Genomic DNA, 22,066 nt, shown 5'->3' on the forward strand with positions numbered 1-22,066 from the left:
GGGCAGGGTTGAGCCTGGCACTCTGACAGCATGGTGATGCCAAAGGTATCATTAGGACCCACTGAGCTGAAAGAGGGGTGGGGCCAGAAGCTGGGACAGGCATGGAACCAGGGGTACCCATCATAGCTGCAACAGAAACGTGGGCTCAGCAGGGGCCTGAGGCGAGGATGTGTGCCTGGGGGTCGGGGCCCTAGGCAAAGCAACCTGCCAAGTCACCTCCACCTGCATTGCTGGCCAGGCGTGGGGGCGTGAGCAGGACAGAAAAGTACCCAAGGGCAAATCTGGAAGTTAAGAATTGAGTCTAAGAGTGGTACCCCCTTCTGTTCCCTCCCTCTCTCAAACTAGGGGGCAGAGCTAGAGCCATTCTTCGTGTTAATGCCTGAGTGGACAGAGCCTAGACCGACTCTGATTTCAAATTTCAACATCCTTCTGTTTTTTTTTTTTTTTTTTTGGGGGAGGGGCACACCAGGCAGCGTTCAGGGGTTTCTCCTGGCTCTGTGCTCAGAAATCGCTTCTGACTGCAGATATAAGTCTTAGCATAGCAAAGATCACTCTGGTCACTGCGTCAGTGGTCGACAGGGCATTGGCAGGTGAAGATTTCAGAGGGACCAAAGCATGGACACAGTGCCTATGTTCTGGGCAGGAGATCGCAACGTGGTTCGCTGACAGTGAATCTGGCCTCTGCAGCTCCCTCCACCCTGACACTTCCGTCTCTCCCCTGCAGGGGCCCCGGCAGCCGCTGCTCAGCAACAGGGCCATGCTGTTCACTGGGTCAGGACCTGACTCCTGCTTTCCAGCAGTGTCCCAGCTTTGTGCCCTGCCTGCTGGAGCAGGAGAGTAGGAGTGAGGGGTGATGGGCCCTGGAGTCGGGCCTAAAGGAGTCCGTGTGGCTTTGTTGAGGCAGCTGGGCAATAGTCCTGGCTCACAGCCACCTTCCTGGCTTTTACACACACTCCAAAATGCAGAGTGACCTGGTTCAGCCAACCACAGGGATACTTACCTGGTAATGATTGGCTTGTACCATGTGCTGTGGGCTGGGGTAAAAGCCCTCGCTGGATCGGGGGCTGGGATAGCCGGGTCTGCTGGGCTGTGAACAGAATGACAGAACACATGCAGGCGAGTCCAGTGTGGCTGAACGGAAAAAAAGACACACACACCATGGCAGCCCCTAGGGGTGAGACCCTGCTTCTGTGTGTGAATGGACCTCACCAGGTCACCCAGGTGTGCACATAATCCCAACCTGGGTCGTTCATGGTCCCCATCTAGGACAGGCTGAACCCCCCTAGGTCACACATGAACTCTGCTGGGGCCACCTGAGTGAAGGAGGGGCTAGAGGCCTCAAACCCTTGGAAAAAACACAGGCGTGACCTTGAGGGCAGCTCTGTATGCTCTGCTGTGACAATCAAAGTCCAACGAAAGCCGGAAAAGCCAGTGGCCTTTGCCTGCACGGTGAGCTTCATGCTGCAGATACCTGGACCCCAGACTCAGAAGGGGGTCCATGTTCAGAACAAAGACTTAGTCTTAAGTCTCAGGAGATAAGAGTGAATGAAATATGGGCCCAGGATGTGAGCAGCCGCAGCAACAGGTCCTGACCAGGCAGTCTTGGTTCAGTGGGGTCCCAGTGAGTGGGCACAAGTCCCCTCATTGCATAATCATGTGTCTGGCCCCCAGGCCCTCCTTCGGGACTCTTTCCCCAGCCGCCACTTTCTGGAGTGGGTCCTAGCCAACCATTTGCTGCCCCTTCCCCACGTCCTGCATCTTGGGCTGCTCTGGGGGCCTTGGCTATTCTACAATCAGCCCTGTCCCTGTGGGCATGGACCAGGGCAGCTTTCCCACTAAGCCTGCAGGCCTGTGATGGGGCCAGAGTCCACCATTCTTGGACCTCCAGGGACAGCTTTTGGGTCTGCATCTGTGGAGGCCCCACTTGAGATGGTCACATGGGCCTATGAGTGCTGCTGGTCTGGCCGTAGGCCCAGGCAGTGGGATCTCTTACCTGAAACAGACCTGGGCATGGTCTCGCCAAGCTCTCGGAGCGGGAAAGCAAGAGTGGCTCACTGACCTGCCCGGCCCTTTCTCGGGTCTGACCAGATGCTGCACAGCCCAGAGAAGCAGGGACAACCCCACTCTGTCCCTGCTGAGCTGGACTAGGGTCTTCCTATGCGGTGTGGCTGGAATCCACACCCAGCAGCAGACTGACCTGGTGCCCACAGAGATGTGTGGAGGCCCATGGGAGGTGGCTGAGGGAGTTCTTCCCACACCTCTCATCCTAAAATTGGCCAAGAACCCCAAGCTTTGGTTTAAGCTGGATAACTGCCACAATTTACACCACTCAAAATCAAAAGAAACACAGTAACAGTCACTCATTTCTTTAAATCAGTGCCCACCAACCCCGAGAGCAGCAACCACTGTTTCCTGCCCAGGATTTCAGGGGCATCAGGAATATGGAGCTGCCAGTCACCCCAGGCCCCTCCACTCCACTGACAGAGGAGAAAGGACACAGTGCAATTGCAATTCCAGATGCTTATTTTCTTTTCTTTTTTTTTTTTTTTTTTGGTTTTTGGGCCACACCCGGTAACGCTCAGGGGTTACTCCTGGCTATGCGCTCAGAAGTTGCTCCTGGCTTGGGGGACCATATGGGACGCCGGGGGGATCGAACCGCGGTCCGTCCAAGGCTACCGCAAGCAAGGCAGGCGCACCTTACCTTTAGCGCCACCGCCCGGCCCCCAGATGCTTATTTTCAAATCCAACCCCCCCCCCCCTCCAGTTTCCCATGTCTTTCCAGGCTGCCCTTCCCTTGGTGTTCTGGAAGGGGGTGTGCTGAGACAGACCTCCTGCAGTGGCACGGTGGGGGTGGGGAGAAGGGGGAAGGAGGAGGTGATGACCCTCCCTGCAGCCACTGGAAACACTAGACTTCGCGTCACAATCACAATGCCCACCAGCCAAGTTCAGGGAACCAATGGGGTAACTTGGGCCTCCTCCAGGCTCCCTTCCAGCTTCGAGGTCACGGGGACCCTGCAGTCAAGAGTTGCACTTACTAGGCCCCTGCCCACGCGCTGGGCCAGACCCCAACAGTGTCTATAGCCCAGGCACAGAGTTCCTGGATCAGTGTTTGAGGGACAGGAGTTGTCCAGATGGACCCCATGACCCTTCTAGACAGAATCCTCAGCACAAGGCAGGCTGCTGTCATGCACATACATATGCCTTTCAAGTGATGGAGTGTGGGAGACATTCAAGAGACCCACACATTCTCCTGGTGCTGGGGTTACACCCCAGTCTGGGGGACTACTTCACTCAGCAGTGTGGCCCCTAGCTCCATCACACTGGCTCCATCATCCTGAGTCCGACAGAAGAGGGCAGGCCAGGACATGGTTGGGGCCACCTGGCACTGGCAGGACAGTGTTGTCCTGCATAGCACCCACAGGGAACCCAATATTGCCTCAGCAGGGCTGCCCAGTTTCACTACTTTCTAGGTTGTGGGGCCCCACAAAGTGCTCACACTGACAAATATGGTCAATGTAGAAGTGCCTATGCTGCTCAGGATGCTGGGGATGAACTCAAGGGCTTGTGCGAGGGAGGCCTCGGCTTCCCTGACCCTTAAGATCCTGCTTTTAAAGATTTCTGGGCCGCACCTAGGGGTTCTTAGGACCCCTGGCAGTGCCAGACACATGCAAAGCAAGTGCCTTCAGTGCCGTGCTACCTCAGGCCCCCTACTGGCTGTTTGGGGGGGGGGGTATACTGTGCTTAGGTCAATTTCTGTTTGTTTGTTTTTGAGTCACACCTGGTGGGGCTCAGGGGTTACTCTTGGCTCTGCGCTCAGAAATCACTCCTGGCAGGCACAGGGGACCATATGGGATGCTGGGGTTCAAACCACCATCTGTTCTGGATCAGCTGAGTGCAAGGCAAACACTCTACTGTTGCGCTATCTCTCCAGCCCCAATTTCTTTATCATTCCTCACGAGCAGCATAGCGACTGGCGCCACAGTGCTAACACAGAGCTTTGTGAGATGATGCTGGAGAGCATGCGAGGCCTAGTCGTTATGCTCCCACAGTGCCCCACTCACCAAGCTGGGAGCAATCCCACAGGCCGAACCGGCAGAGGCCTGAGCAGCCTCAGGTGTGGTCCTCAAACCAAGAAAGACCAAAACAAAAATGAAATGACAAAGAACTGATAAAATGTTTCATGGTTTGAATGGGCTTGTCATGAACTAAACATTTTTTTGTATCGTTTTGTTTTGTTTTACAGGGACGGGGGGGGGGGGGGGGGGGTGGGGGGGGGGGGGGGGGGGGGGGGGGGGGGGGGGGGGGGGGGGGGGGGGGGGGGGAAGCTACACCTGGCGGTGCTCAGGAGTTACTCCTGGGTCTGTACACAGACCCTACTGAAGGGTGGGAAAGAAGGTTTTGGGAGTGATAGCACAGCAGTAGGGTGTTTGCCTTGCACACGGCCGACCTGGAATGGGCCCGGGAACAATTTCTGAGCGCAGAGCCAGGAGTAACCCCTGAGCACTGCAGGTTGTGACCCCCCAACATATGTTTAAACCCTTAAGTGTCAAGACAGAAACATTTCCCTTTACAGTTAAGCTGCATGAAAGGTTTTGAGTTACTAGTGGACAAGGTCTCTGTATAAGAGCCCACTGGAACCAAGGGACCCCAGGGCAGGGGGACCTAAGAACGGGTGCAGGCTACTGGCTTGGACCTCATAAGGAGGAGGATTATTACCCCACGGTCAGGGATTGGGCTGCTGGTCTGAGACAGGAGAGGTCAATATGTGTTCCAAGGTACAAATCCGACCATCCAGCACCCAGATTCCTTCAGGGGTACACAGACCACGTCCAAGCAAGTCGCCAAAGTACTATACCCCACACAGGCACCCACAGAGGACCGGAGCCACGACAGGTTGTTTGTGTTCGGGGGGAGGGGAGTGGTGAGGGAGGCGGGACTCAGACATTGAGGGCGTGAGTCCCTAGGGGATAGCCTGCAGGAGTGCCCAGAGACAAGCATCCCTTAAAGCAGGGAGATCGGGGCCAGGAAGGTGGCGCTAGAGGTAAGGTGTCTGCCTTGCAAGCGCTAGCATAGGACGGACCGTGGTTCGATCCCCCCGAGTCCCATATGGTCCCCCCAACCCAGGGGCGATTTCTGAGCGCATAGCCAGCCAGGAGTAACCCCTGAGCGTCAAACGGGTGTAGCCCAAAAACCAAAAGAAAAAAGAAAAAAAAAAAAAAAAAAGGCAGGGAGATCTCCCCCGCAGCACCCACAAGCCGTTCCTGTGCTCCACTGCCAGCCACAGACCAGCCCTGGGGGGCCGTGTTTGGCCCTGCCTACCACCCCTCAGGTGTCTGGGTTCATAAAGAGTGTTACCCAGAGACCACCTGAAGTGGCATTCTGCCTCCTTTCCAGAAGAAACCCTTTCACCAGCACTCAAGTTTTTTTCCCAAGGAACAGAGAAATCACCACCCAAAGGTAACCCCTGGCTACTACTAGTTTGAGTTTTCATTGTGGGAAACACTTGTTCTATCCAGGAAATCTGGGAAAAGGTCAGTGGCTGGACAGTCATTTCTGCTGTCAGTTCTGCCTCCATCGGGACAACAGCCACAGGCAGCATGTCTGTGAAGGGCCAGTGTCTCAGCAGGGCAGGAGTTATGCTGATTCCAGGCACTAGATGCAGCCATGGCCACTTGCTGCAGAGAGAGGGTCAGTGGAGCAGCCTTGGATCATTCAGACAGTCCTGCCTGGGCTGGTGTCCATAAACCCCTGTGGATCAGGGCATTGGAAGATAGGGCCCACCTGTGTCCTCCTTAAACACACCCTAACGTTTACAGTTGGGAGAGTTAAAAAACACAAACCTGGGGCCGGATCCATAGCACAACGGTAGGGCATTTGCCTTTAATACGGCTGACCCAGGATGAACCTGGGTTCGATTCCTGGCATCCTATATAGTCCCCTGAGCCAGGAACGATTTCCAAGCCCAGAGCCAGGAGGAACCCCAGGAGGATCACCGGGTGTGGGCACACCCCCCCAAAAAAAAAAACAAAAAGCATATGAAAAAATGTATAAAAAGGGCTGGATGGGGCTGGAGAGATAGCATGGAGGTAAGGCATTTGCCTTTCATGCAGAAGGTCATCGGTTCAAATCCCAGCGTCCCATATGGTCCCCCGTGCCTGCCAGGAGCAATTTCTGAGCATGAAGCCAGGAGTAACCCCTGAGCACTGCCAGGTGTGACCCAAAAACTACCAAAAAAAAAAAAAAAGAAAAAAGAAAAAGAAAAAGGGCTGGAGCGGTGGTGCAAGCGGTAGGATGTCTGCCTTGTACACGGTAACCTAGGACGGACCATGGTTTGATCCCCCAGCGTCCCATATGGTCCCCCAAGCCAGGAGCGATTTCTGAGCGCAGAGTCAGGAGTAACTCTGAGTGTTACCAGGTGTGGCCCAAAAACCAAAAGAAAAAAAAAAAGTATAACAAGACAAGAGAAGTTTCAGGCATCTTAATTGGAAAAAAAAATGGGATGGGGACTTAAATAGCACTGTGTGTGAACAGTGCTTGGAAAGAAAAGGAATCAATAGCCCAAGTCTGGGATGCGCTTTTAACCGCCGTGTCCAGTGGCAGTGGTCCAGCATAGCAGGAACAGCCCATTCTTTCCCTCCTGCTCTAGAGGGAGCAAAGCTGTCAGCCAGAACCCAGCTAGCTCTGCAGGAAGCTGAGCCCAGGGGTCTCAGGGGAGCACTGGGAACAGAGCAGGCAGGTGTGAGGTGCCATTGGAAATGGGCTGGTACAGGACATGCAGACAGGCAGACAGAGGCACACACAGCAACAGGGTGACATGGCAAACACAGAGAGAGGGGCTTGAGGGAAGCTGGGAGCCTAGGGCAGTTCTGGCCGGGAGGGACAGTTGGATGTCCAGCAGGGGCGGGGAGAGGAGAGGGAGGAGCTGAGTCACACCTGATCCCCTGGAGGAATGGAAAACACAGAGATCTGGCACTGCTAACCTAGCTGGCCCCGAAAACAGCAACTTCCTTCCTCAAGGCACAAGCCTGTTACCTTGGGTGGTGCCTCGTCAGGCCCAGTGGAGTCCCAGGACACCATGACCTGCCGCCTGGACTCCATCCTTATCCGTTCCTCTTGCTGTACCTTCTCCTCCTCCAGGATGGCACTAGAGAGACAAAGAGCCGTAAGGGGTGACAACTGCAAGCCTTGCCATCAGACCCCCCCATCAGGGTGGGGAACCTTCCACCAGAGTCCCCACTGAAGCCTGAGTGTCCGGCACCTTGGAGATATGCCTGCCCCTAGGTGGCGGATTTACAGCCAAGCCTGTGAACAAGCCACTTACCTCCCGCAGCCGCTTGCCCTCTGCCCCTCTGCTAGCGCCAGGGCCACATGCTCCTCAGCGCCCCATCTACACACGCACATAGGTGCCCGCAGGCAGCCCACACCCCACGCACGGAGCTCCCCACAGTCCGTCCATACCCCACGCCGCCTGAAGTCACTGCAGAGCGCTCTGCCCTCCCGGAAAGCTGCAGCCGGAGCTTGGCTTGGCTCACAGTAAACAAGCCCGATTACTCATGGGAGTGAGGTCAGCCGAGCAAGCGAGCAGCAGACTTTCTAATCTGGGAACTGGGCAGGGGCTCCGGCAGAAAGTCCTTCCTGCTGCACCCCAGCCCCAACCTGGAAGGCACGCCTCAGGGTCACCCAGAGACCCACAGGGAAGGCCCCCCTCTCCCTCATGGAGACGAAAGACAGAGGCCCTGCCGTCCACCCTCAGCACTCTGCACCCACCCTCCAACCTGAGCTGGTCTTTCCTCTCCTCACAGCAGGGTTGGGGCTTTCTTGGCTCTTCGAATCCCAGAGGCTTTGTGGTGCTCAAACTGAAAACACGCAGCACCCAGGCTGGCCTTGCTTGCTGTACTGCCCGACCCTGCTACCCCTCTAAGTCCTCCTGTGTCTCTGAAGCGCCAAGTGCCCATTGAAAAAGAGGGGCATCTGTCCCTGTACCTCGAGTCTAGAGTCTGGACACCTACTGGTGTATGAGTCCAGGACTCTGAGCAGCAGCCCCACACTCGCCACATGCAAATGAATCCCTTCCTTCCCTCCTTCAGGAATGGATGGTGCCTGTCCCTCTCACCCGCCCCCCCCAGCGGCGGAATCTCATTCCTAGACCCAACTTGCACAGTTTGCTGGATCCGACTGAGGAGAGTGAGGCCTGGGGAGGGGGAGTATGTCGGAAATCTCCACGCTCCCATTGCCCAGAGACCCGGACAGTGTCAGGGAGGTCAGACTTGCACAGAGTTTCCCAAACGGCACATATTTTTAGCAGCAATGCGTTCCCCAAGAAAGCCTGGCTGCTGGGAGGAGCTGGCCCAGAGCCTCAGCCTCAGTTCCAGAGCTGAGATACCCGCTGGGCTCGGCCCCCCATCCGGGCCTGCTCCCTGATACATGTCAGAACACTTGAGTCACGTCCGTCCTGGGGAGGGAGACGGCGTCAGTCACCCACTGTCTATCACAGGGATGCTGCAGAAGGGCCGAGACACATGCTAGGCTGGCCTCAGCGGCCTCCGCTGCAAGTCTGGAAGAGTCTCCTCCATCCACTTTCCCGCAGCAAGAACGGGTGAGCTCACGCACCAGGAATTCCCTGGAGAGCACACGAGCAAGTCTGAGAGGCGCCTGGCCCTGAATCCGAGCCAAGACTGAAACTGTCTCCTCCGCCACAGCAGTTTCACAGACAGGACCCAGGGCCCTGGCAGGGCTATGCTGAGGCTCAAAAGCAGGGCCTCAGCACGTGGGGGGGGGGGGGCGCGGGCGGCTGCTCTCGCAGACTGTCCCTCCTTTCCGAGCTCCCTCCTTCCGGGAACCCACTCTGCCCCACTGGGTCTGGGGAGAGAAAAACCAGATCACACGCCACACCCAGTGAAAGCTTCAGTGACGCCTGCTCTGTGCTGGGCCAGGAAAATCCCACAAAGTCCTGCCTTCCCTTGGCCTCACACTCCCTCACACTCACTCATGCTCTCTCACTCTCTCTCTCCTCTCTCTCCCTCCCCCCACCCTCTCTCTCCAGCCTACCCTTGGCCTTAGGAGGCATAGAGCTGACCCACATGACTCTCTTTTCTCTCTTCCCCCTCTCTCCCCCCTCCCTCCCTCCCCCACCCTCTCTCTTTCTCTCTCTCCTGCCTTCCCTTGGCCTAAGGAGGGGCTGAGCTGACCCACGAGAGATCTACAGATACACAGACACCAGTGAGGCCAGTAGGGGAGGACTGCTGTTAGCCACCTCGGGGCACACACAGAAAAGTCCCCGTACCAGTCATCTCAGCCAGGAGCCACCCAAATTACAGATAGCTGTGCCTCTTCCCCACACACCTCAAGTGCTAATTTCTCCATATAAAAATATATCCTGCTGGACAAAATCATGTACATTATTTTAACCTGTGCTGAAGAAACTGCAAAATATACTGATTTCTTTCTCAGGGCAGACCTAAACTGTTTTTTTGCAGGGGGGATTTGGTTCTGGGGCCACACCCAGCTACACTCAGGGGTTACTCCTGGCTCTGCACTAAGAAATCACTCCTGACAGGCTCTGGGGACCATATGGGATCCTGGGGATTGAACCTGGGTCTGTCTGGGTTGGCTGCAAGCAAGGCAAATGCCCTGCCACTGTGCTATCATTCTGGCCCCAGACCTAAACTCTTTTTTGCTTGTTTGTTTAAGCCTACAGCATCCGGTATTCCCAAGCAGTCTCCCATCCAAGTACTAACCAGGCCCGACCCTGCTTAGCTTCCGAGATCAGACGAAATCGGGCGCGTTCAGGGTGGTATGGCCCTAGACAGACCTAAACTCTTAAAGAAAAAAAAAAAACAACAAAATATTCATTTTCTGAAGTTTTTGGAGCCATTCCTGGCACTGCTCAGGGCTCACTGTTCCCCATGGGGGGGGGAGTGTGTATGTGGGGCAGAGCCAGGGTCAGCCACAGGCAGGGCAAGTGGCTAACTCTGTCCCCCAAAAGTTATGTGAGTGATTCGAGCAGCAACAACTTATTTTATTTTGCACCAGAAAAGAATGAGGCTGTTCTCTTTTCTTTCCAGAGATGAAATTCCACTTTATTTTCCTAAATTTGACTCTACTACCTTCCCCCGTCCCGTTTTGGACCACACCCAGCAGCGGTCTGGGGTTACTCCTGGCTCTGAGCTCAGAAATCGCTCCTGGCAGGCTTGAGGGACCCTCTGGGATGCCAAGGACTGAATCCGGGTCTGTCCTGCATCGGCCACATGCAAGGCCAATGCCCTACCAGTGTGCTATCATTCTGTCCCCTCTACTACTTTTCTTTGAAACTACAAAACATTTTTTTTCTTGAATACTTTTTACTCAACTAAATTCAAATTGTTTTTTTTTTTTTTTTTTTGTTTATTTCCGAGTCACTCCTGCAGTGCTCAGGGCTTACCTCTGGCTCTGCACTCAGGGGTCCCCCCTGGTGGGGCTCTGGGACCCTACCGGGTGGCCCAGGAATCAAGCCCAGGGACCTACCACCTATATTATCTCTCCAGTTTTCTCAAACAATTGCTTAAAAAATGAATTGCTCTTTGATCATCTAGACAATAGTTTCATGATGACATTGTAAAGTTTTCTTTGGACATAAAATCAGCCTGGATTCATGGTATTTAGGCAGAGCTGGGGTGCAGCCAGGAAGAGAGTAGATGGGAAGGGAAGAGCAGAGAAGGGGCTGGTGCTGGCAAGCCTGTGGGAATACCAGTTTGGAAACATGATCTCCTAAGAGCGCCCAGCATTGCCTCACCATTGAGGAATGAAGCTGCCCTTTCTTTTTTTTTTTTTTTTTTTTTTTTTTTTTTTTTTTTTTTTTTTTTTTTTTTTTGGTTTTTGGGCCACACCCGGTGACGCTCAGGGGTTACTCCTGGCTATGCGCTCAGAAGTCGCTCCTGGCTTGGGGGACCATATGGGACGCCGGGGGATCGAACCGCGGTCCGTCTCCTAGGCTAGCGCAGGTAAGGCAGGCACCTTACCTCGAGCGCCACCGCCCGGCCCCGAAGCTGCCCTTTCAACAGACCAGGATGTGCAGAAAACAAGCCTGTGGGCTGGGGGGGTGGGGATGCGGGGGGTGGAGGAGAGGCGGGTCCAAAGGCTGGCCTGAGGCTGGGGCCAACACGGGGCCTCAGAGCCCTCAATTCCTCTCAGCCATAGGCACGGCACACTGGACAGTTGGTTTCAGAAACCAGCCAGACTCTCACACTCCGGGAAATGTTCCGGCCAACCACTGGCTTCCTAGGAAGGAGGAGTAGAAGGGGCAGTCAGGCTCAGTAGGCAGGAGGGTCTGGAGAAGATGGCACGGGGCAAGCGAGTTCATGCCACAGCCAGACACCTGGCTGATACCTGATTGGAGTCTCCAGAGCTGATGGAGAGAGCAGAGAAGGCAGGGAAGAAGAGTCACAGAGGGGATCTCAAATTCTCTGTGGGACTGAGTTGAGTGCAGGAAAGCCAGGGGAGGCAGCCAAGTACAGGGGATCCCAGGACAGGGGCCAAATGCAGGAGTGTCTGGGGAAGGGGCCGAGTGCAGTGGGTCTCAGGCCACAGTTGTTGAGGATGGTCAAGTGCTACAAAGACTCTGATGAGCACTGGCAAGGCCAGCAGAGACACAAAGGCCCAAAGAAGTTCCTGCTAAGACAGGACCTCAGGGAGGAAGGACTGGGGTACTTGACCCTCCTCCCACACTGCCCAACCAGTTCCTAGGAGAGAGGTGAGGTTCCCAAAGAGCGTAAAAGGAAGGTGTGTCCCCCACACCCGAGAGAGGTGCTAGGTCACTGCTTCCTGAAAAGGAATGGGCCCTATAGGAGGATGCCCAACAGAGCAGAGCCTCTCAGGGGCGAGGCCCACCTGACCCGAAGATACACAGGCCTCCCAACATCAGCCTTCACTATCGGCCTGCCCCACTCCTCACGGACCCTTCCGACACAACAGGGTCATTGGGTCACTCCCTACTCCCACACACATGTATCTGGGAGGGTCCAGCTGAAGACCATGGGGCAGTGAGCACTAAGGAAAGAGGACAGGAAAGAGGAAAGTAGTAGGTGAGCTTAGGCAGAATGCTCCCTGGCACAAGAAACTGCTAATTCTCCTTTAAGTCGCGTAAGGAAAACCTTGTAAGGAAAACCTTGTCCATGGCCCTGCAGCACAGATTGTGACACCGGGTGGTGGAGCCTGGCAGGGCCACCAGGACTTTCAGAGCAAGACAGCAAAGACTGTGCAGGGACCTCACCAGACATGACCCGGTCAGACGGGGACTACAGGAATCTTTCAGCAAATTCCTTTAGCGAGTATACTTCCTATTACTGGAAAGGTCAAACCTTGGGCCCCAACAAACAAACTTGAAAGTTCAGATGTTGTGGGACGATTTAGGATACCTAGAAACAGATGTCTTCTAGATAATTCCGGACCCAAGAGGAGAGCAAGGAGAAAGAAAATGCTGGTCTGGGGCCGGGCAGTGGCGCTAAAGGTAAGGTGCCTGCCTTGCCTGCGCTAGCCTTGGACGGACCGCGGTTCGATCCCCCGGTGTCCCATATGGTCCCCCAAGCCAGGAGCAACTTCTGAGCACATAGCCAGGAGTAACCCCTGAGCATTACCGGGTGTGGCCCAAAAACCAAAAACCAAAAAAAAAAAAAAAGAAAATGCTGGTCTGGGATCTGAGGAACTTGGCCTCTAACTGCATGAGAAATTGTGGAAGCAAATACAAAACTACTTGAGCAAACTGACACATCCAAGAAGCACTGGTCCTGAGGTCAGAGTGATTGCTTAGCACATAGGGCATTTGCCTTGCAGGTGGCTGACGTAGGTTTGATCCCCAGCATCTCCTATGGCTCCCCAATTCTGCCAGAAGTAACCTCTGAGCACTTCCGGGTGTGGCCAAAAGAAAAAAAAAGGCTTGGTTAGCTCAGGCCAGGCCATTGCTGGGCCGAAATACTTAGGCCCAGAAACAGAGTCAGGAGGAATGGTAAAGTCTGGGTAAGGTGCTGCTCAGAGTAAGAAAACCTCAAGCCAAATCTCCACATGCTGTTCATCTGAAAGACATGTGAGTTGCTGCTGAGAGTCGGCCATCAGCTGAGAGTCGCTCTCCTCTCCCCCTCATGTCCCTCAGACCCCCCTGGAAACAGCTGCCAGGGCCGCACTCAGACACCACCTTGGAGAAGTGCCTGGAACTCAACAATTAGTGGACACTGTTTTTTGCTTGATGGGGGCCGTAAGAGAAAGTGTCCAGGGGTTACTCCTGGCTCTGCTTCACTCAGGAATCACGCTTGGAGGGCTTGAAGGACCTTATGGAATGCCAGGAATTGAACCTTGGTTAGTGTGTGCAAAGTGAACGCCCTCCCTGCTAGACTCACTCTGGTCCCAGAGGGCCACACTCCACAGTTCCAACACTCCTTCAGGGACAGTGAAGATGCTACAAACAGTTCAGGAATGCTCAGAGTGAAGTGCCCTCAACAGAAAGGGCTAGAGGTTTCGTTTTTATTATTACTATTTTTTAGGTTTTTAGGTCACACCCGGCGGCGCTCAGGGGTTACTCCAGGCTCTGCACTCAGAAATCGCTCCTGGCAGGCTCAAGGGAGCACATGGGATGCCAGGAATCAAACCACTGTCAGACCTGGGTCAGTCGCTTGCAAGGCAAACGATCTACCACTGAGCTATCTCTCTGGTTTCGAGGTTTTGTTTTTAAAACAGGAGGCATATTGGGGGGTGCATGTGGGGGCGGGTGGGCATCAATCTTGAGAAACCATCACTTTAGGCCACAACCCAAACCAGTGCTTTGCCTCTACTTCCAGCTGGTGCTCAGGGGACCATGTGGTTGGTGCAGGGACGATCAGGGTATGCCTGCACTCCAGCCTGTCTGTGTGCTGTGTCTCTACCTCTGTTTCTTTCTCTTCTGCTCCAGCTCGGTATGTTGTGACTGGCTGCCCACTGCAGAGGGTGCAGAGGGGGCCCAACCCCCCACCTGCCGCTCAGGTCATGAATGTTGGGAAGGGTCAAGTCACAGGAAAGGATCTGGATATTGGGGAGACTCAGCAGGTGTCTGCATCTGGCGCAGGCACCCATGAGAGCCGGAAGTCATCTCAGGGGAGTGACTGACAGGCCCTCAGGAGCCAGGCCAGGGCAGGCTATGAGCATCCATAGGAGTTCAGTCCTCATTCACAGGGCTGGACAGCCACAAAGGGGCAACAGCACGTGCCCATGGCAGGAGACCTTGTGGACAGAGCTGTCTGCACTACCAGGAGGTTCAGGGTGCTGGCCAGGTGGGGGGTTGGGGTGGGAGCAGAGAACACACCCACACCCACACACACCCTTACTCTTCATCTGCTGGACACGCCCCCACACACCCTCACCCTACACACACACACACCCTCTTACCCTTCTCTCTCTCTCTCTCTCACACACACATCTCTTACCCTTCCCTACACACACACACCCTCTTACCCTTCTCTCTCTCTCTCTCTCACACACACACACACACACCACCCACCCACCCACCCACACCCACACCCACACACACACACACACACACACCCACCCCTCTTACCCTTCATCGGCCTACAGACTGGGAGTCTGGGTGGCTCTGCGGGAAGTATCCCACGAGAGAGACACACACACACTTTACCCTTCATCTGCCTACAGACATGGAGTCACACACACACACACATTACCCTTCACACACACACAGACACACACACAGCCTTACTCTTCATCTGCCTACAGACTAGGAGTCACACACACACACAACCTTACCCTTCATCTGCCTACAGACTGGGAGTCTGGGTGGCTCTGCGGGAAGTGTCTCACCAGGGAGGCCCCAAGAGGGAGGTCCTGGATCCTGCACCAGGGGGCAGATGAACGGAAGGAGACATGCTCCAGACATACACTTGTCACGCAGGACTGGGACAAGAGCTCATTCACAGGCTCTCCTGCCCTCCGGCTCTGGAAACAAGGAAGGAAGCCACTGGCCTGACTGACTCAGAGACAACGTGGCAGGCCCTTGGGGCTCTGCAGAAGACAGGGCTGAAAGTCACTTTCCCCCTCTGTGTGAGGAATGGATGCGTGGCAGGAGAAAGGCTGGGCCTGACTAATGCTAGTCTCCTCACAGTGCTTCCTTTTAAGGTAGACAGGGAGGAGATGAGGCACAGGGAAACTGTCCTGAGTAAAGGTGATCCAATGCAGGATGTTCTCAAACCTCGTCAGACCTGAAAATCCCAAAGAAGAACCTACTGGTCTTTCTCCATTGGTCCACTATTGCCCAACCGTCAAGACTCTGGTGACATTAATTTGGGAGTGAGGGGTGCCTTCACAAACAGTGCTCAGGGGACTGCCCAGGCCAGCCTGAAGTACTTAGGGGTCACGCAGTGGGAGGGCTCAGCTCAAGCCAAGCTTGTGCCCCCACCCCAAGCTGACCCTTGTCCAAGTTGGCCAGGAAACATGGGGGATGGAAACAGGGACTTACCTCCCGCCATCTGCCAGACAAATATGCCAGTCTATTAAGCCTGACTTCGACCACATGTTTGCTTGTCCAACTTATACAAGTCCAAAGCACTGATCAAAACCAACACCAAGGGCTGGAGAGAAAGCAGTGGGTAAAGGGATTGCTTGCATAATGCCCAATCCATGTTAGATTCCCCGGCATCCCGTGCAGGGAGCAATTCCTGACTGCAGAGCCAGGAGTAACCCCTGAGCATTGCTAGGTGCAACCCAAAAACAAACTTGAAAAAGGAAAAAGAAAAACCTGACACCTCTGATGGTTTCATGCTGATGGCTGGTTCAAATTTGATAAGAGGCAAAGTCTACTGATTCACGGTTTAGGTCCACTCTGTATACATGTGTGTATGTGCGTGTCTCTATATAGAGACACACGCACATAGGTATATATTTAACAGCAATGCTATTTCTTCCTCGGACTTTGTCTACAGTGGTCTGTGCTCACTGTGACAGGGACACAAGAGGCGCTTGGCAGGGCCTGGCTGCGGGCCCCTGAGGTGCATAGGACGATCCCTGCCCTCAAGGAGCTCCAGTCTAGTAGGGGATGAGACATACTAGACTGTGAGCTCCTCGAGGGCAGGAAAGGTGCTCCGGTCATGCTGCCCCTGGCGGCACCACCCCAGCTCCTGGGCTTGGCGAGGCGGCGCTGGGCCTGAGCTGAAGTTGAGCGTGCGCTCGACTCAGGGCGGAGCCAGGCAGCTGGGTGCCCAGTGCCACTGGAGATGCCAAGAGCCATGAACAGGTGGCAGCAGGCGAGGGGCCGGGGAAGTGTCGCCAGTGTGACACCGGACTGAGAGATGGCTGGGTGGTTACAGAAGCTCTCGTAGGCACAGAGGGGTGGAGAGAGGCCACGGGTCGAGGCCCTGCAGAGAAGAGGGCATGGTGGAGCCCAGAAGGAAAAGGAAGAAGATGGGGGAGAAAGGCACTTGGCTAGCTGCAAGGGCTGAGTGGAGGACAGGTAGGGCCTGGTTCTGGTTCCCACTCAAAACTGCAAAGCCCGAGTGTGGCCCTTGGGAGGAAAAAGCCAAGGAAAGAATCAGCCACGGGAAGGGCAAAGGGTTGGGAGTCGTGCGGACTGGGGTGGGGCAGACCGCAGGTGTGAAGGAAGCGCACTGGGGAACCAGCAGTCAGGACCAGACTTGGAGGGTGGGAAGGCGGCACAGAGTCCCAGGGTGGGAGAAAGCATCCGTGCAGAGCCCCAACTGCAATGCCTGCAGGGGGCCTCTCCGCTGAACCCCACTGTACAAACCCCAGAGCCAGAGCTCGGCTCTGTCTCATGGGACCCACACCACCACCAGGGAATTATGCAGATGGCTGGGTGGGAAGCTTTCCTGTTGTGCCTGTCCCCTCACTCAGCGAGCACCCCAATACGAGCTGCAGCAGACCCATTAAACCAGCGCCCTGCAAACACAGACTAAACTCAAGCACAGTGTCTACTCAAGTCTACTCTTGGTTACCAAGCACTCTGAGCATCTACATAACCACAAAGTGAAGGCCCAGGCCAGGTGGCAGAACAGTTCTGGGGGCTGCTGGGCACGGGCTCAGCACCTAAGAAGACCCAGTTCCATGTGGGGGAGGTTGGCAGGAAGGCCCCAAGGACATGATCAGCAGCACGATAAATGCACCAAAGCGGGAGCCTACATGCCTGGGAGCAGAGGCGGGACCATCTTGAGCACAGGAAGGTCCTGGTGCCCCATGGGTAAGAAATCCAGAACAGAGATATGGGCAAAGTGCTGCATTAAGGTCTGAAGGATGACCAAAAAGTAGTTTAAGTCCGTGGAGAGGGACCACATGGGGACCGGAGCTGTGCTGCGAGAGACCCATGCGTGCCACAGATGGGCAGTGGGAACTGACCCCAGCCCAGCCCGCTACCCCACTCCTACCTGAGCTGAGCTTTGAGCTCAGTGAACCGGGGCCGCCTGCTGGGGTCATAGGCCCAGCATTTCGTCATAAGGCTGTAGAGGGTAGGAGGACAATTTGGAGGCATTGGCAATCTTTCCCCATTCTCAATCCGCCCGATCACATCATTGTTCTTCACTCCTTGAAAAGGCTTCACACCATGCATGAGTATCTCCCACATACACACACCTGTGAGGTGGGATGAAAACAGTGAATCAGCACAAGGGTTGCTCCTGAGGCAAGGCAAGAGGGTAGAGCTGGCACAAGAGAGCTAGCGGTGGAACTTCAGGCAGGCAGCATTTAAAGCAGTATGCAGAGTGTGCCAGCTGTTCCACCGGAGGCTCCACAGACATTTCGCCCACAATGGGAGATACTGCCCGCCCACTGTATGACGGCTCAGTCCAGTGAGAGCTCTGTCCACAGGGGAGACAGTTCCATTCACAGTGGGAGACACTGCCCATAGTGCGATAGCTCCGCCCACAGGAAGCCAACCCTGCCTCAAATGGCATACCCAGTCTCTAGAAATGAAAATCAAGCATTTTTCCTATGAGGTTTCTAGCTGCTCAGGCATGGCCAGCAGTTGCAGCGATGGCTGACACGGGGCATGCTCTAGGGCAGTTTTCCTCAACACCCACAGACCAGTCCCTCCTGCAGACCAACCGACCAGGGACCAGCAGCAAGCACAAAGGTGGTCGGCAGTCATGCGGTCTCAAACACCAGCAGCCAAAGGACACTGCTCTACGCAACCCTTGCCCCAGGCTAGTCTGATCAGTGGGGAAGCACAAGACTGACACAAATCCCTGAAGGACGTCACAGATGTCTCTGGGTGGCAGCACCCAGATGGCTGGCACCTACTCTGAGAGACCCCATCTTCTCAGACAGGCTCTGCTTTGCCTATGCTTTAACATAGGCAGTCTACAGTAGACTGAGGAAGGCTCTCCCCAGAGCAGAGGAAGGCGCCTCCTCTGAGCACAGACCTCATGAGCACTGGACCCCATGCTGCGTCGTGTGTCAACAGCATGTGTCCAAGCATGTTTCCTGCCCTCCAGTGGATTTTGGCCTCTGTGACACCTTTCTCTCCTCTTCAATCCCATCATTAAACGTGTTTCGTATGTAATTGGTGTCTTGAGAACAAGGTCTGTGACTTGCTTGGTTTGGGCCACATCTGGCAGTGCTCAGGCCTTACTCAGGAATCACTCTTTGCAAGCAAGGAAACACCCTCCCCGCTGTACTATTCACTCCACGAGGATGGCCTGTGACTTAATCTGTATCTTCGGGACCTAAGATGTATCAGCCTTAGAAGAAGAAAGGCACATGTATGTGAATAAGAACCCTAAAATCAGAGGTCCATAATTTATAAAGGCAAATTTGTCTGACAGAGACAGTTTCAATTTGGCACTTCTCCCCCAGATGGTGACCACAGTGTGGGAAAGCAGCCTTTTTTTTTTTTTTTTTTTTTTTTTTTTGCTTTTTGAGCCACAACCGGTGGTGCTCAGGGGTTACTCCTGGCTATGTGCTCAGAAACTGCTCCTGGCTTGGGGGACCATATGGAATGCATGGGGATTGAACTGCAGTACGTCCTAGGTTAGCTGTGTGCAATTAGCTGTAGGCAAATGCTCTTATCACTTGCACCACCACTCTGGCCTCTGTTAAAGCAGCTTTGAGGGCTGACCACATGCTGAACACCTAGGAGGCTGGGGTTTGACCCCTGGTACCACATGGTTCCTGAGCACTATGCAAGCACAGAGCTAGCAATAGCTCCTGAGCACTGTCAAGTATGGCCCCAAACAAACAAAAAAGAAAACAAAAAACAAGTCAAAACAAAACAGAAATGATAATCATGCTATGACTGACCAAAGCACCAGGTATAAATCTTAAATATGTCTGGCCCTTGAAATTTCCATCTCATTCTTAAGCACATACCAGACATTTCTGTACTACGCATGAAATCTAAGACACCACTAATTATAAAGTGGATCTTCTCTACGGTTTACGGCTTTTGGGGACCACACCTCCTGAACATGTTCAGGGGGACTGTGAATTATCAAGGACTGAGCCCAGAGTTCCCCCACAAGTAAAACATCTACTTGAACATTCTGAGCTATCTTCCAAACCTCACTTCAATTATAATATTTTTAATTGCCCAAGAAAAGGGGGAACATCAATAAAATTGTAACTCATTTCCGTTATTCTTAAATGCCGTATATTCTGACCCCAAAGATATTAAATTTCATTGATCGATAGGAAAGTACCACAGCAAGGTCAGGGAGAAGGTCCAAGGGTCAGACACGTGCCTTACACGCTCAAGACCCCAGGTATGGTGCCTAGACTCCCGCACTCACTGAACCTCGGCCTAGTTGTTAAGAATGTGGTCGGGCTATGGGCCCAGCACCAGAGGACTACTGGGAGCACCCCAGTGTGGGAACAAGAGGCCCAGGTTTCTCTGCTGCAGCCCTGCCCTCTCAATGCAGGTCGATGGGATGTGAGGAAAAAGGGCTTCCTCCTAGGGGCTGCTGCTCTATAGGCCAGACCTCACACAGATGGTTTCTGCTTCCTGTTCTACGGTAAAGTTCCTTCCTGACCCAGCAGAGATTAAGGCAGGGCCTGATGAGGCCCACAGAAGAGAACCAAAAACAAGGACACACATGGCCCTGCACCTAGGCCCGCCCAGAACACAGGGTGCTCTGGAGGGAGGGGCAGCCTGTACCAACCCAGGGCCTTGCAGGACAGAGAAGAGGAAGACAGGGGGATGGAGAGGCAGGAAGTGGCTATCAGACTGAGAAACTATAGTGAACAAGGCAAAAGGCCATGCCCATGCATGAAGGGACAGGCAGGGACAGGCAGGGCCAGACAGGGAGACCTTGAGCAGCTACAGAAGACCATGACAACCAAGAATCAGTAGGGCACCTCGAGGACAAGCAGGAAGGAGAGACAGCAGAGCCAAAGGTCAAGAGCAGACCCTGCAGCTGGGGCACTGTCGGGCCACCATCAGCACCAAAGGAGACAGAGAGGGAGGGAGAGAGGAAGGGAGGGAGGACAGAGCAAGGGAGGGGAAGAGTGCGAGAAGAGACAGGAGAAGAAGCAGCTGGAACCTTCCAGAAGCCAGCCCTGGAAGCTGTGCCCAGCATGAACACATCCCCACCCGGCCATCTGAGGAACACGAGCCCTAGAACTAGAACAGTCCACACTGTCAGGAGGAACGGTGGCCTGTGTTGTGGACACAGTGTGACCATGGAAGTACATGCCCAGAGTGTCCTGGAGACTCACCGAACATCCACACATCGCTGGCCGAGGTGAAACGCCGGAAGTTGATGGACTCAGGTGCCATCCACTTGATAGGTAGTTTCCCTTTGGAAGCTACAAGAGGAACGTGGGAAAGAAGGCAAATGTCCCTGTCAGCAAACCGCTGGGGGGACTGTGGCTCAGTTCCTTGGGTTCAGGATGAGGCTGGTGTGGGGAGGCAGGAGGGGAGGGAGCCCTGGCTGGATGTGCCGGCAGTCCCTCCCAACCTAAGAGCCTACTCCAGGTCGGAAGGGCTGCCAAGTCTTCCATGTCACCTCTACCAGGAACCAGTGTCCTGGGGAAGAGACTCACTAGGACCCCGGGCAGCATGGCCTGTCAGCCCACTTCCCGCAAGGATAGACCTCGAAGGCAAGACGAGCACTTGTGCACAGAATAGACACAGGGTGGACCAGAGGGACTCAGGATCAGGGTTGCAGGGGATATGGAGGGGACAGCCACGGAGGTGGCAGGGGCTGTCAGAACTTCAACCCCTCCTGGCAGCCCAGGTGACACCTGAACGCAAGTGGATGCTGTTCAAAAGCCAAGTCCCTCACTAGAGTCACCTGCCCCCTACCATGGCCCTGCCTGAGGGGACAGCATGCTGGCAGACATCACCTGAACCCCATGGTGCGGCAGGGATCCTCTGTCCTTCCCTGCACTCCCAGTGGAGCCGGGTGACACAGCATCTCACTGCATTCCTTCTCCAGGACCTACCGCCCACTGGGGATTCACCACTCGCACCCCTTACCTTTGTAGTACGTGCTGTCTTCCATATAGCGGGACAGCCCAAAGTCCCCTAATTTCACACAGTCACCGGAGGACACCAGAACATTCCGAGCAGCAATGTCCCTGTAAGGAAGAATTTGAGACCACAGACTTGGGTCCAAAGGAAGCAAACTGTATCCTCCACTCTGTGTTGTGAAATCACAATGGTCAATGCCCTGCATTTTCGGTTTTTGGGCCACACCAGGTGATGCTCAGAGATTGAAAGACATCAGTCCTAGCTTGGGGGACCAGGTGGGACGCCGGGATTCGAGCCACCGTCCCTCCCGGATCATCTGCGTGCAAGGCAAACGCCCTAACGCTATGCTATCGCTCAGGCCATCTGGGAAAGTACTGATCCGTACAATGCCAGCAGCTTACTGATCAACCAACCTCGAAGGACCCGTGATTGCCCTGGCAGGTATCTTACTCACTCATGCTTCTTGTGCCCTGCAACAGAGCATGCAATGCAGTAATGATTAAGCCATCACATTCCCGCTGCAAGAAGGATCGTGGCCAGGGCCTACCCCAGCGGCCTCACCTCTGAGCTACTAGGGCCAGTTCCATAGCCCTGTGCGGAATTGTACTGAGGCAGCAGGTATGTGTGCAGGAGGACGAC

The 22,066-nt window shown here is 54.6% G+C and overlaps 1 protein-coding gene and 1 non-coding gene across 8 annotated transcripts in view; both read right to left on the reverse strand.

Annotated features, from left to right (window-relative positions):
* The window catches only part of PTK2 (protein tyrosine kinase 2), a 125,918-nt gene that overhangs the window by 10,570 nt on the left and 93,282 nt on the right, over positions 1-22,066 (reverse strand). For all 7 annotated transcript variants that reach the window (XM_049773859.1, XM_049773864.1, XM_049773862.1 and 4 more), the window contains 5 exons: positions 21,434-21,534; positions 20,671-20,760; positions 17,388-17,592; positions 7,033-7,144; positions 1,001-1,087 (listed from right to left, as the gene is read on the reverse strand). In XM_049773859.1, the coding sequence (XP_049629816.1) occupies positions 1,001-1,087; positions 7,033-7,144; positions 17,388-17,592; positions 20,671-20,760; positions 21,434-21,534 (595 nt within the window). The remainder of the gene's footprint in view (positions 1-1,000; positions 1,088-7,032; positions 7,145-17,387; positions 17,593-20,670; positions 20,761-21,433; positions 21,535-22,066) is intronic.
* Positions 9,689-9,807, reverse strand: LOC126009871 (5S ribosomal RNA). The gene has a single exon (XR_007496049.1). It is a non-coding gene; the product is annotated as a 5S ribosomal RNA (ribosomal RNA).

Source organism: Suncus etruscus, chromosome 5 (assembly GCF_024139225.1).
Source record: "Suncus etruscus isolate mSunEtr1 chromosome 5, mSunEtr1.pri.cur, whole genome shotgun sequence".
Lineage (NCBI taxonomy): Eukaryota > Metazoa > Chordata > Mammalia > Eulipotyphla > Soricidae > Suncus > Suncus etruscus.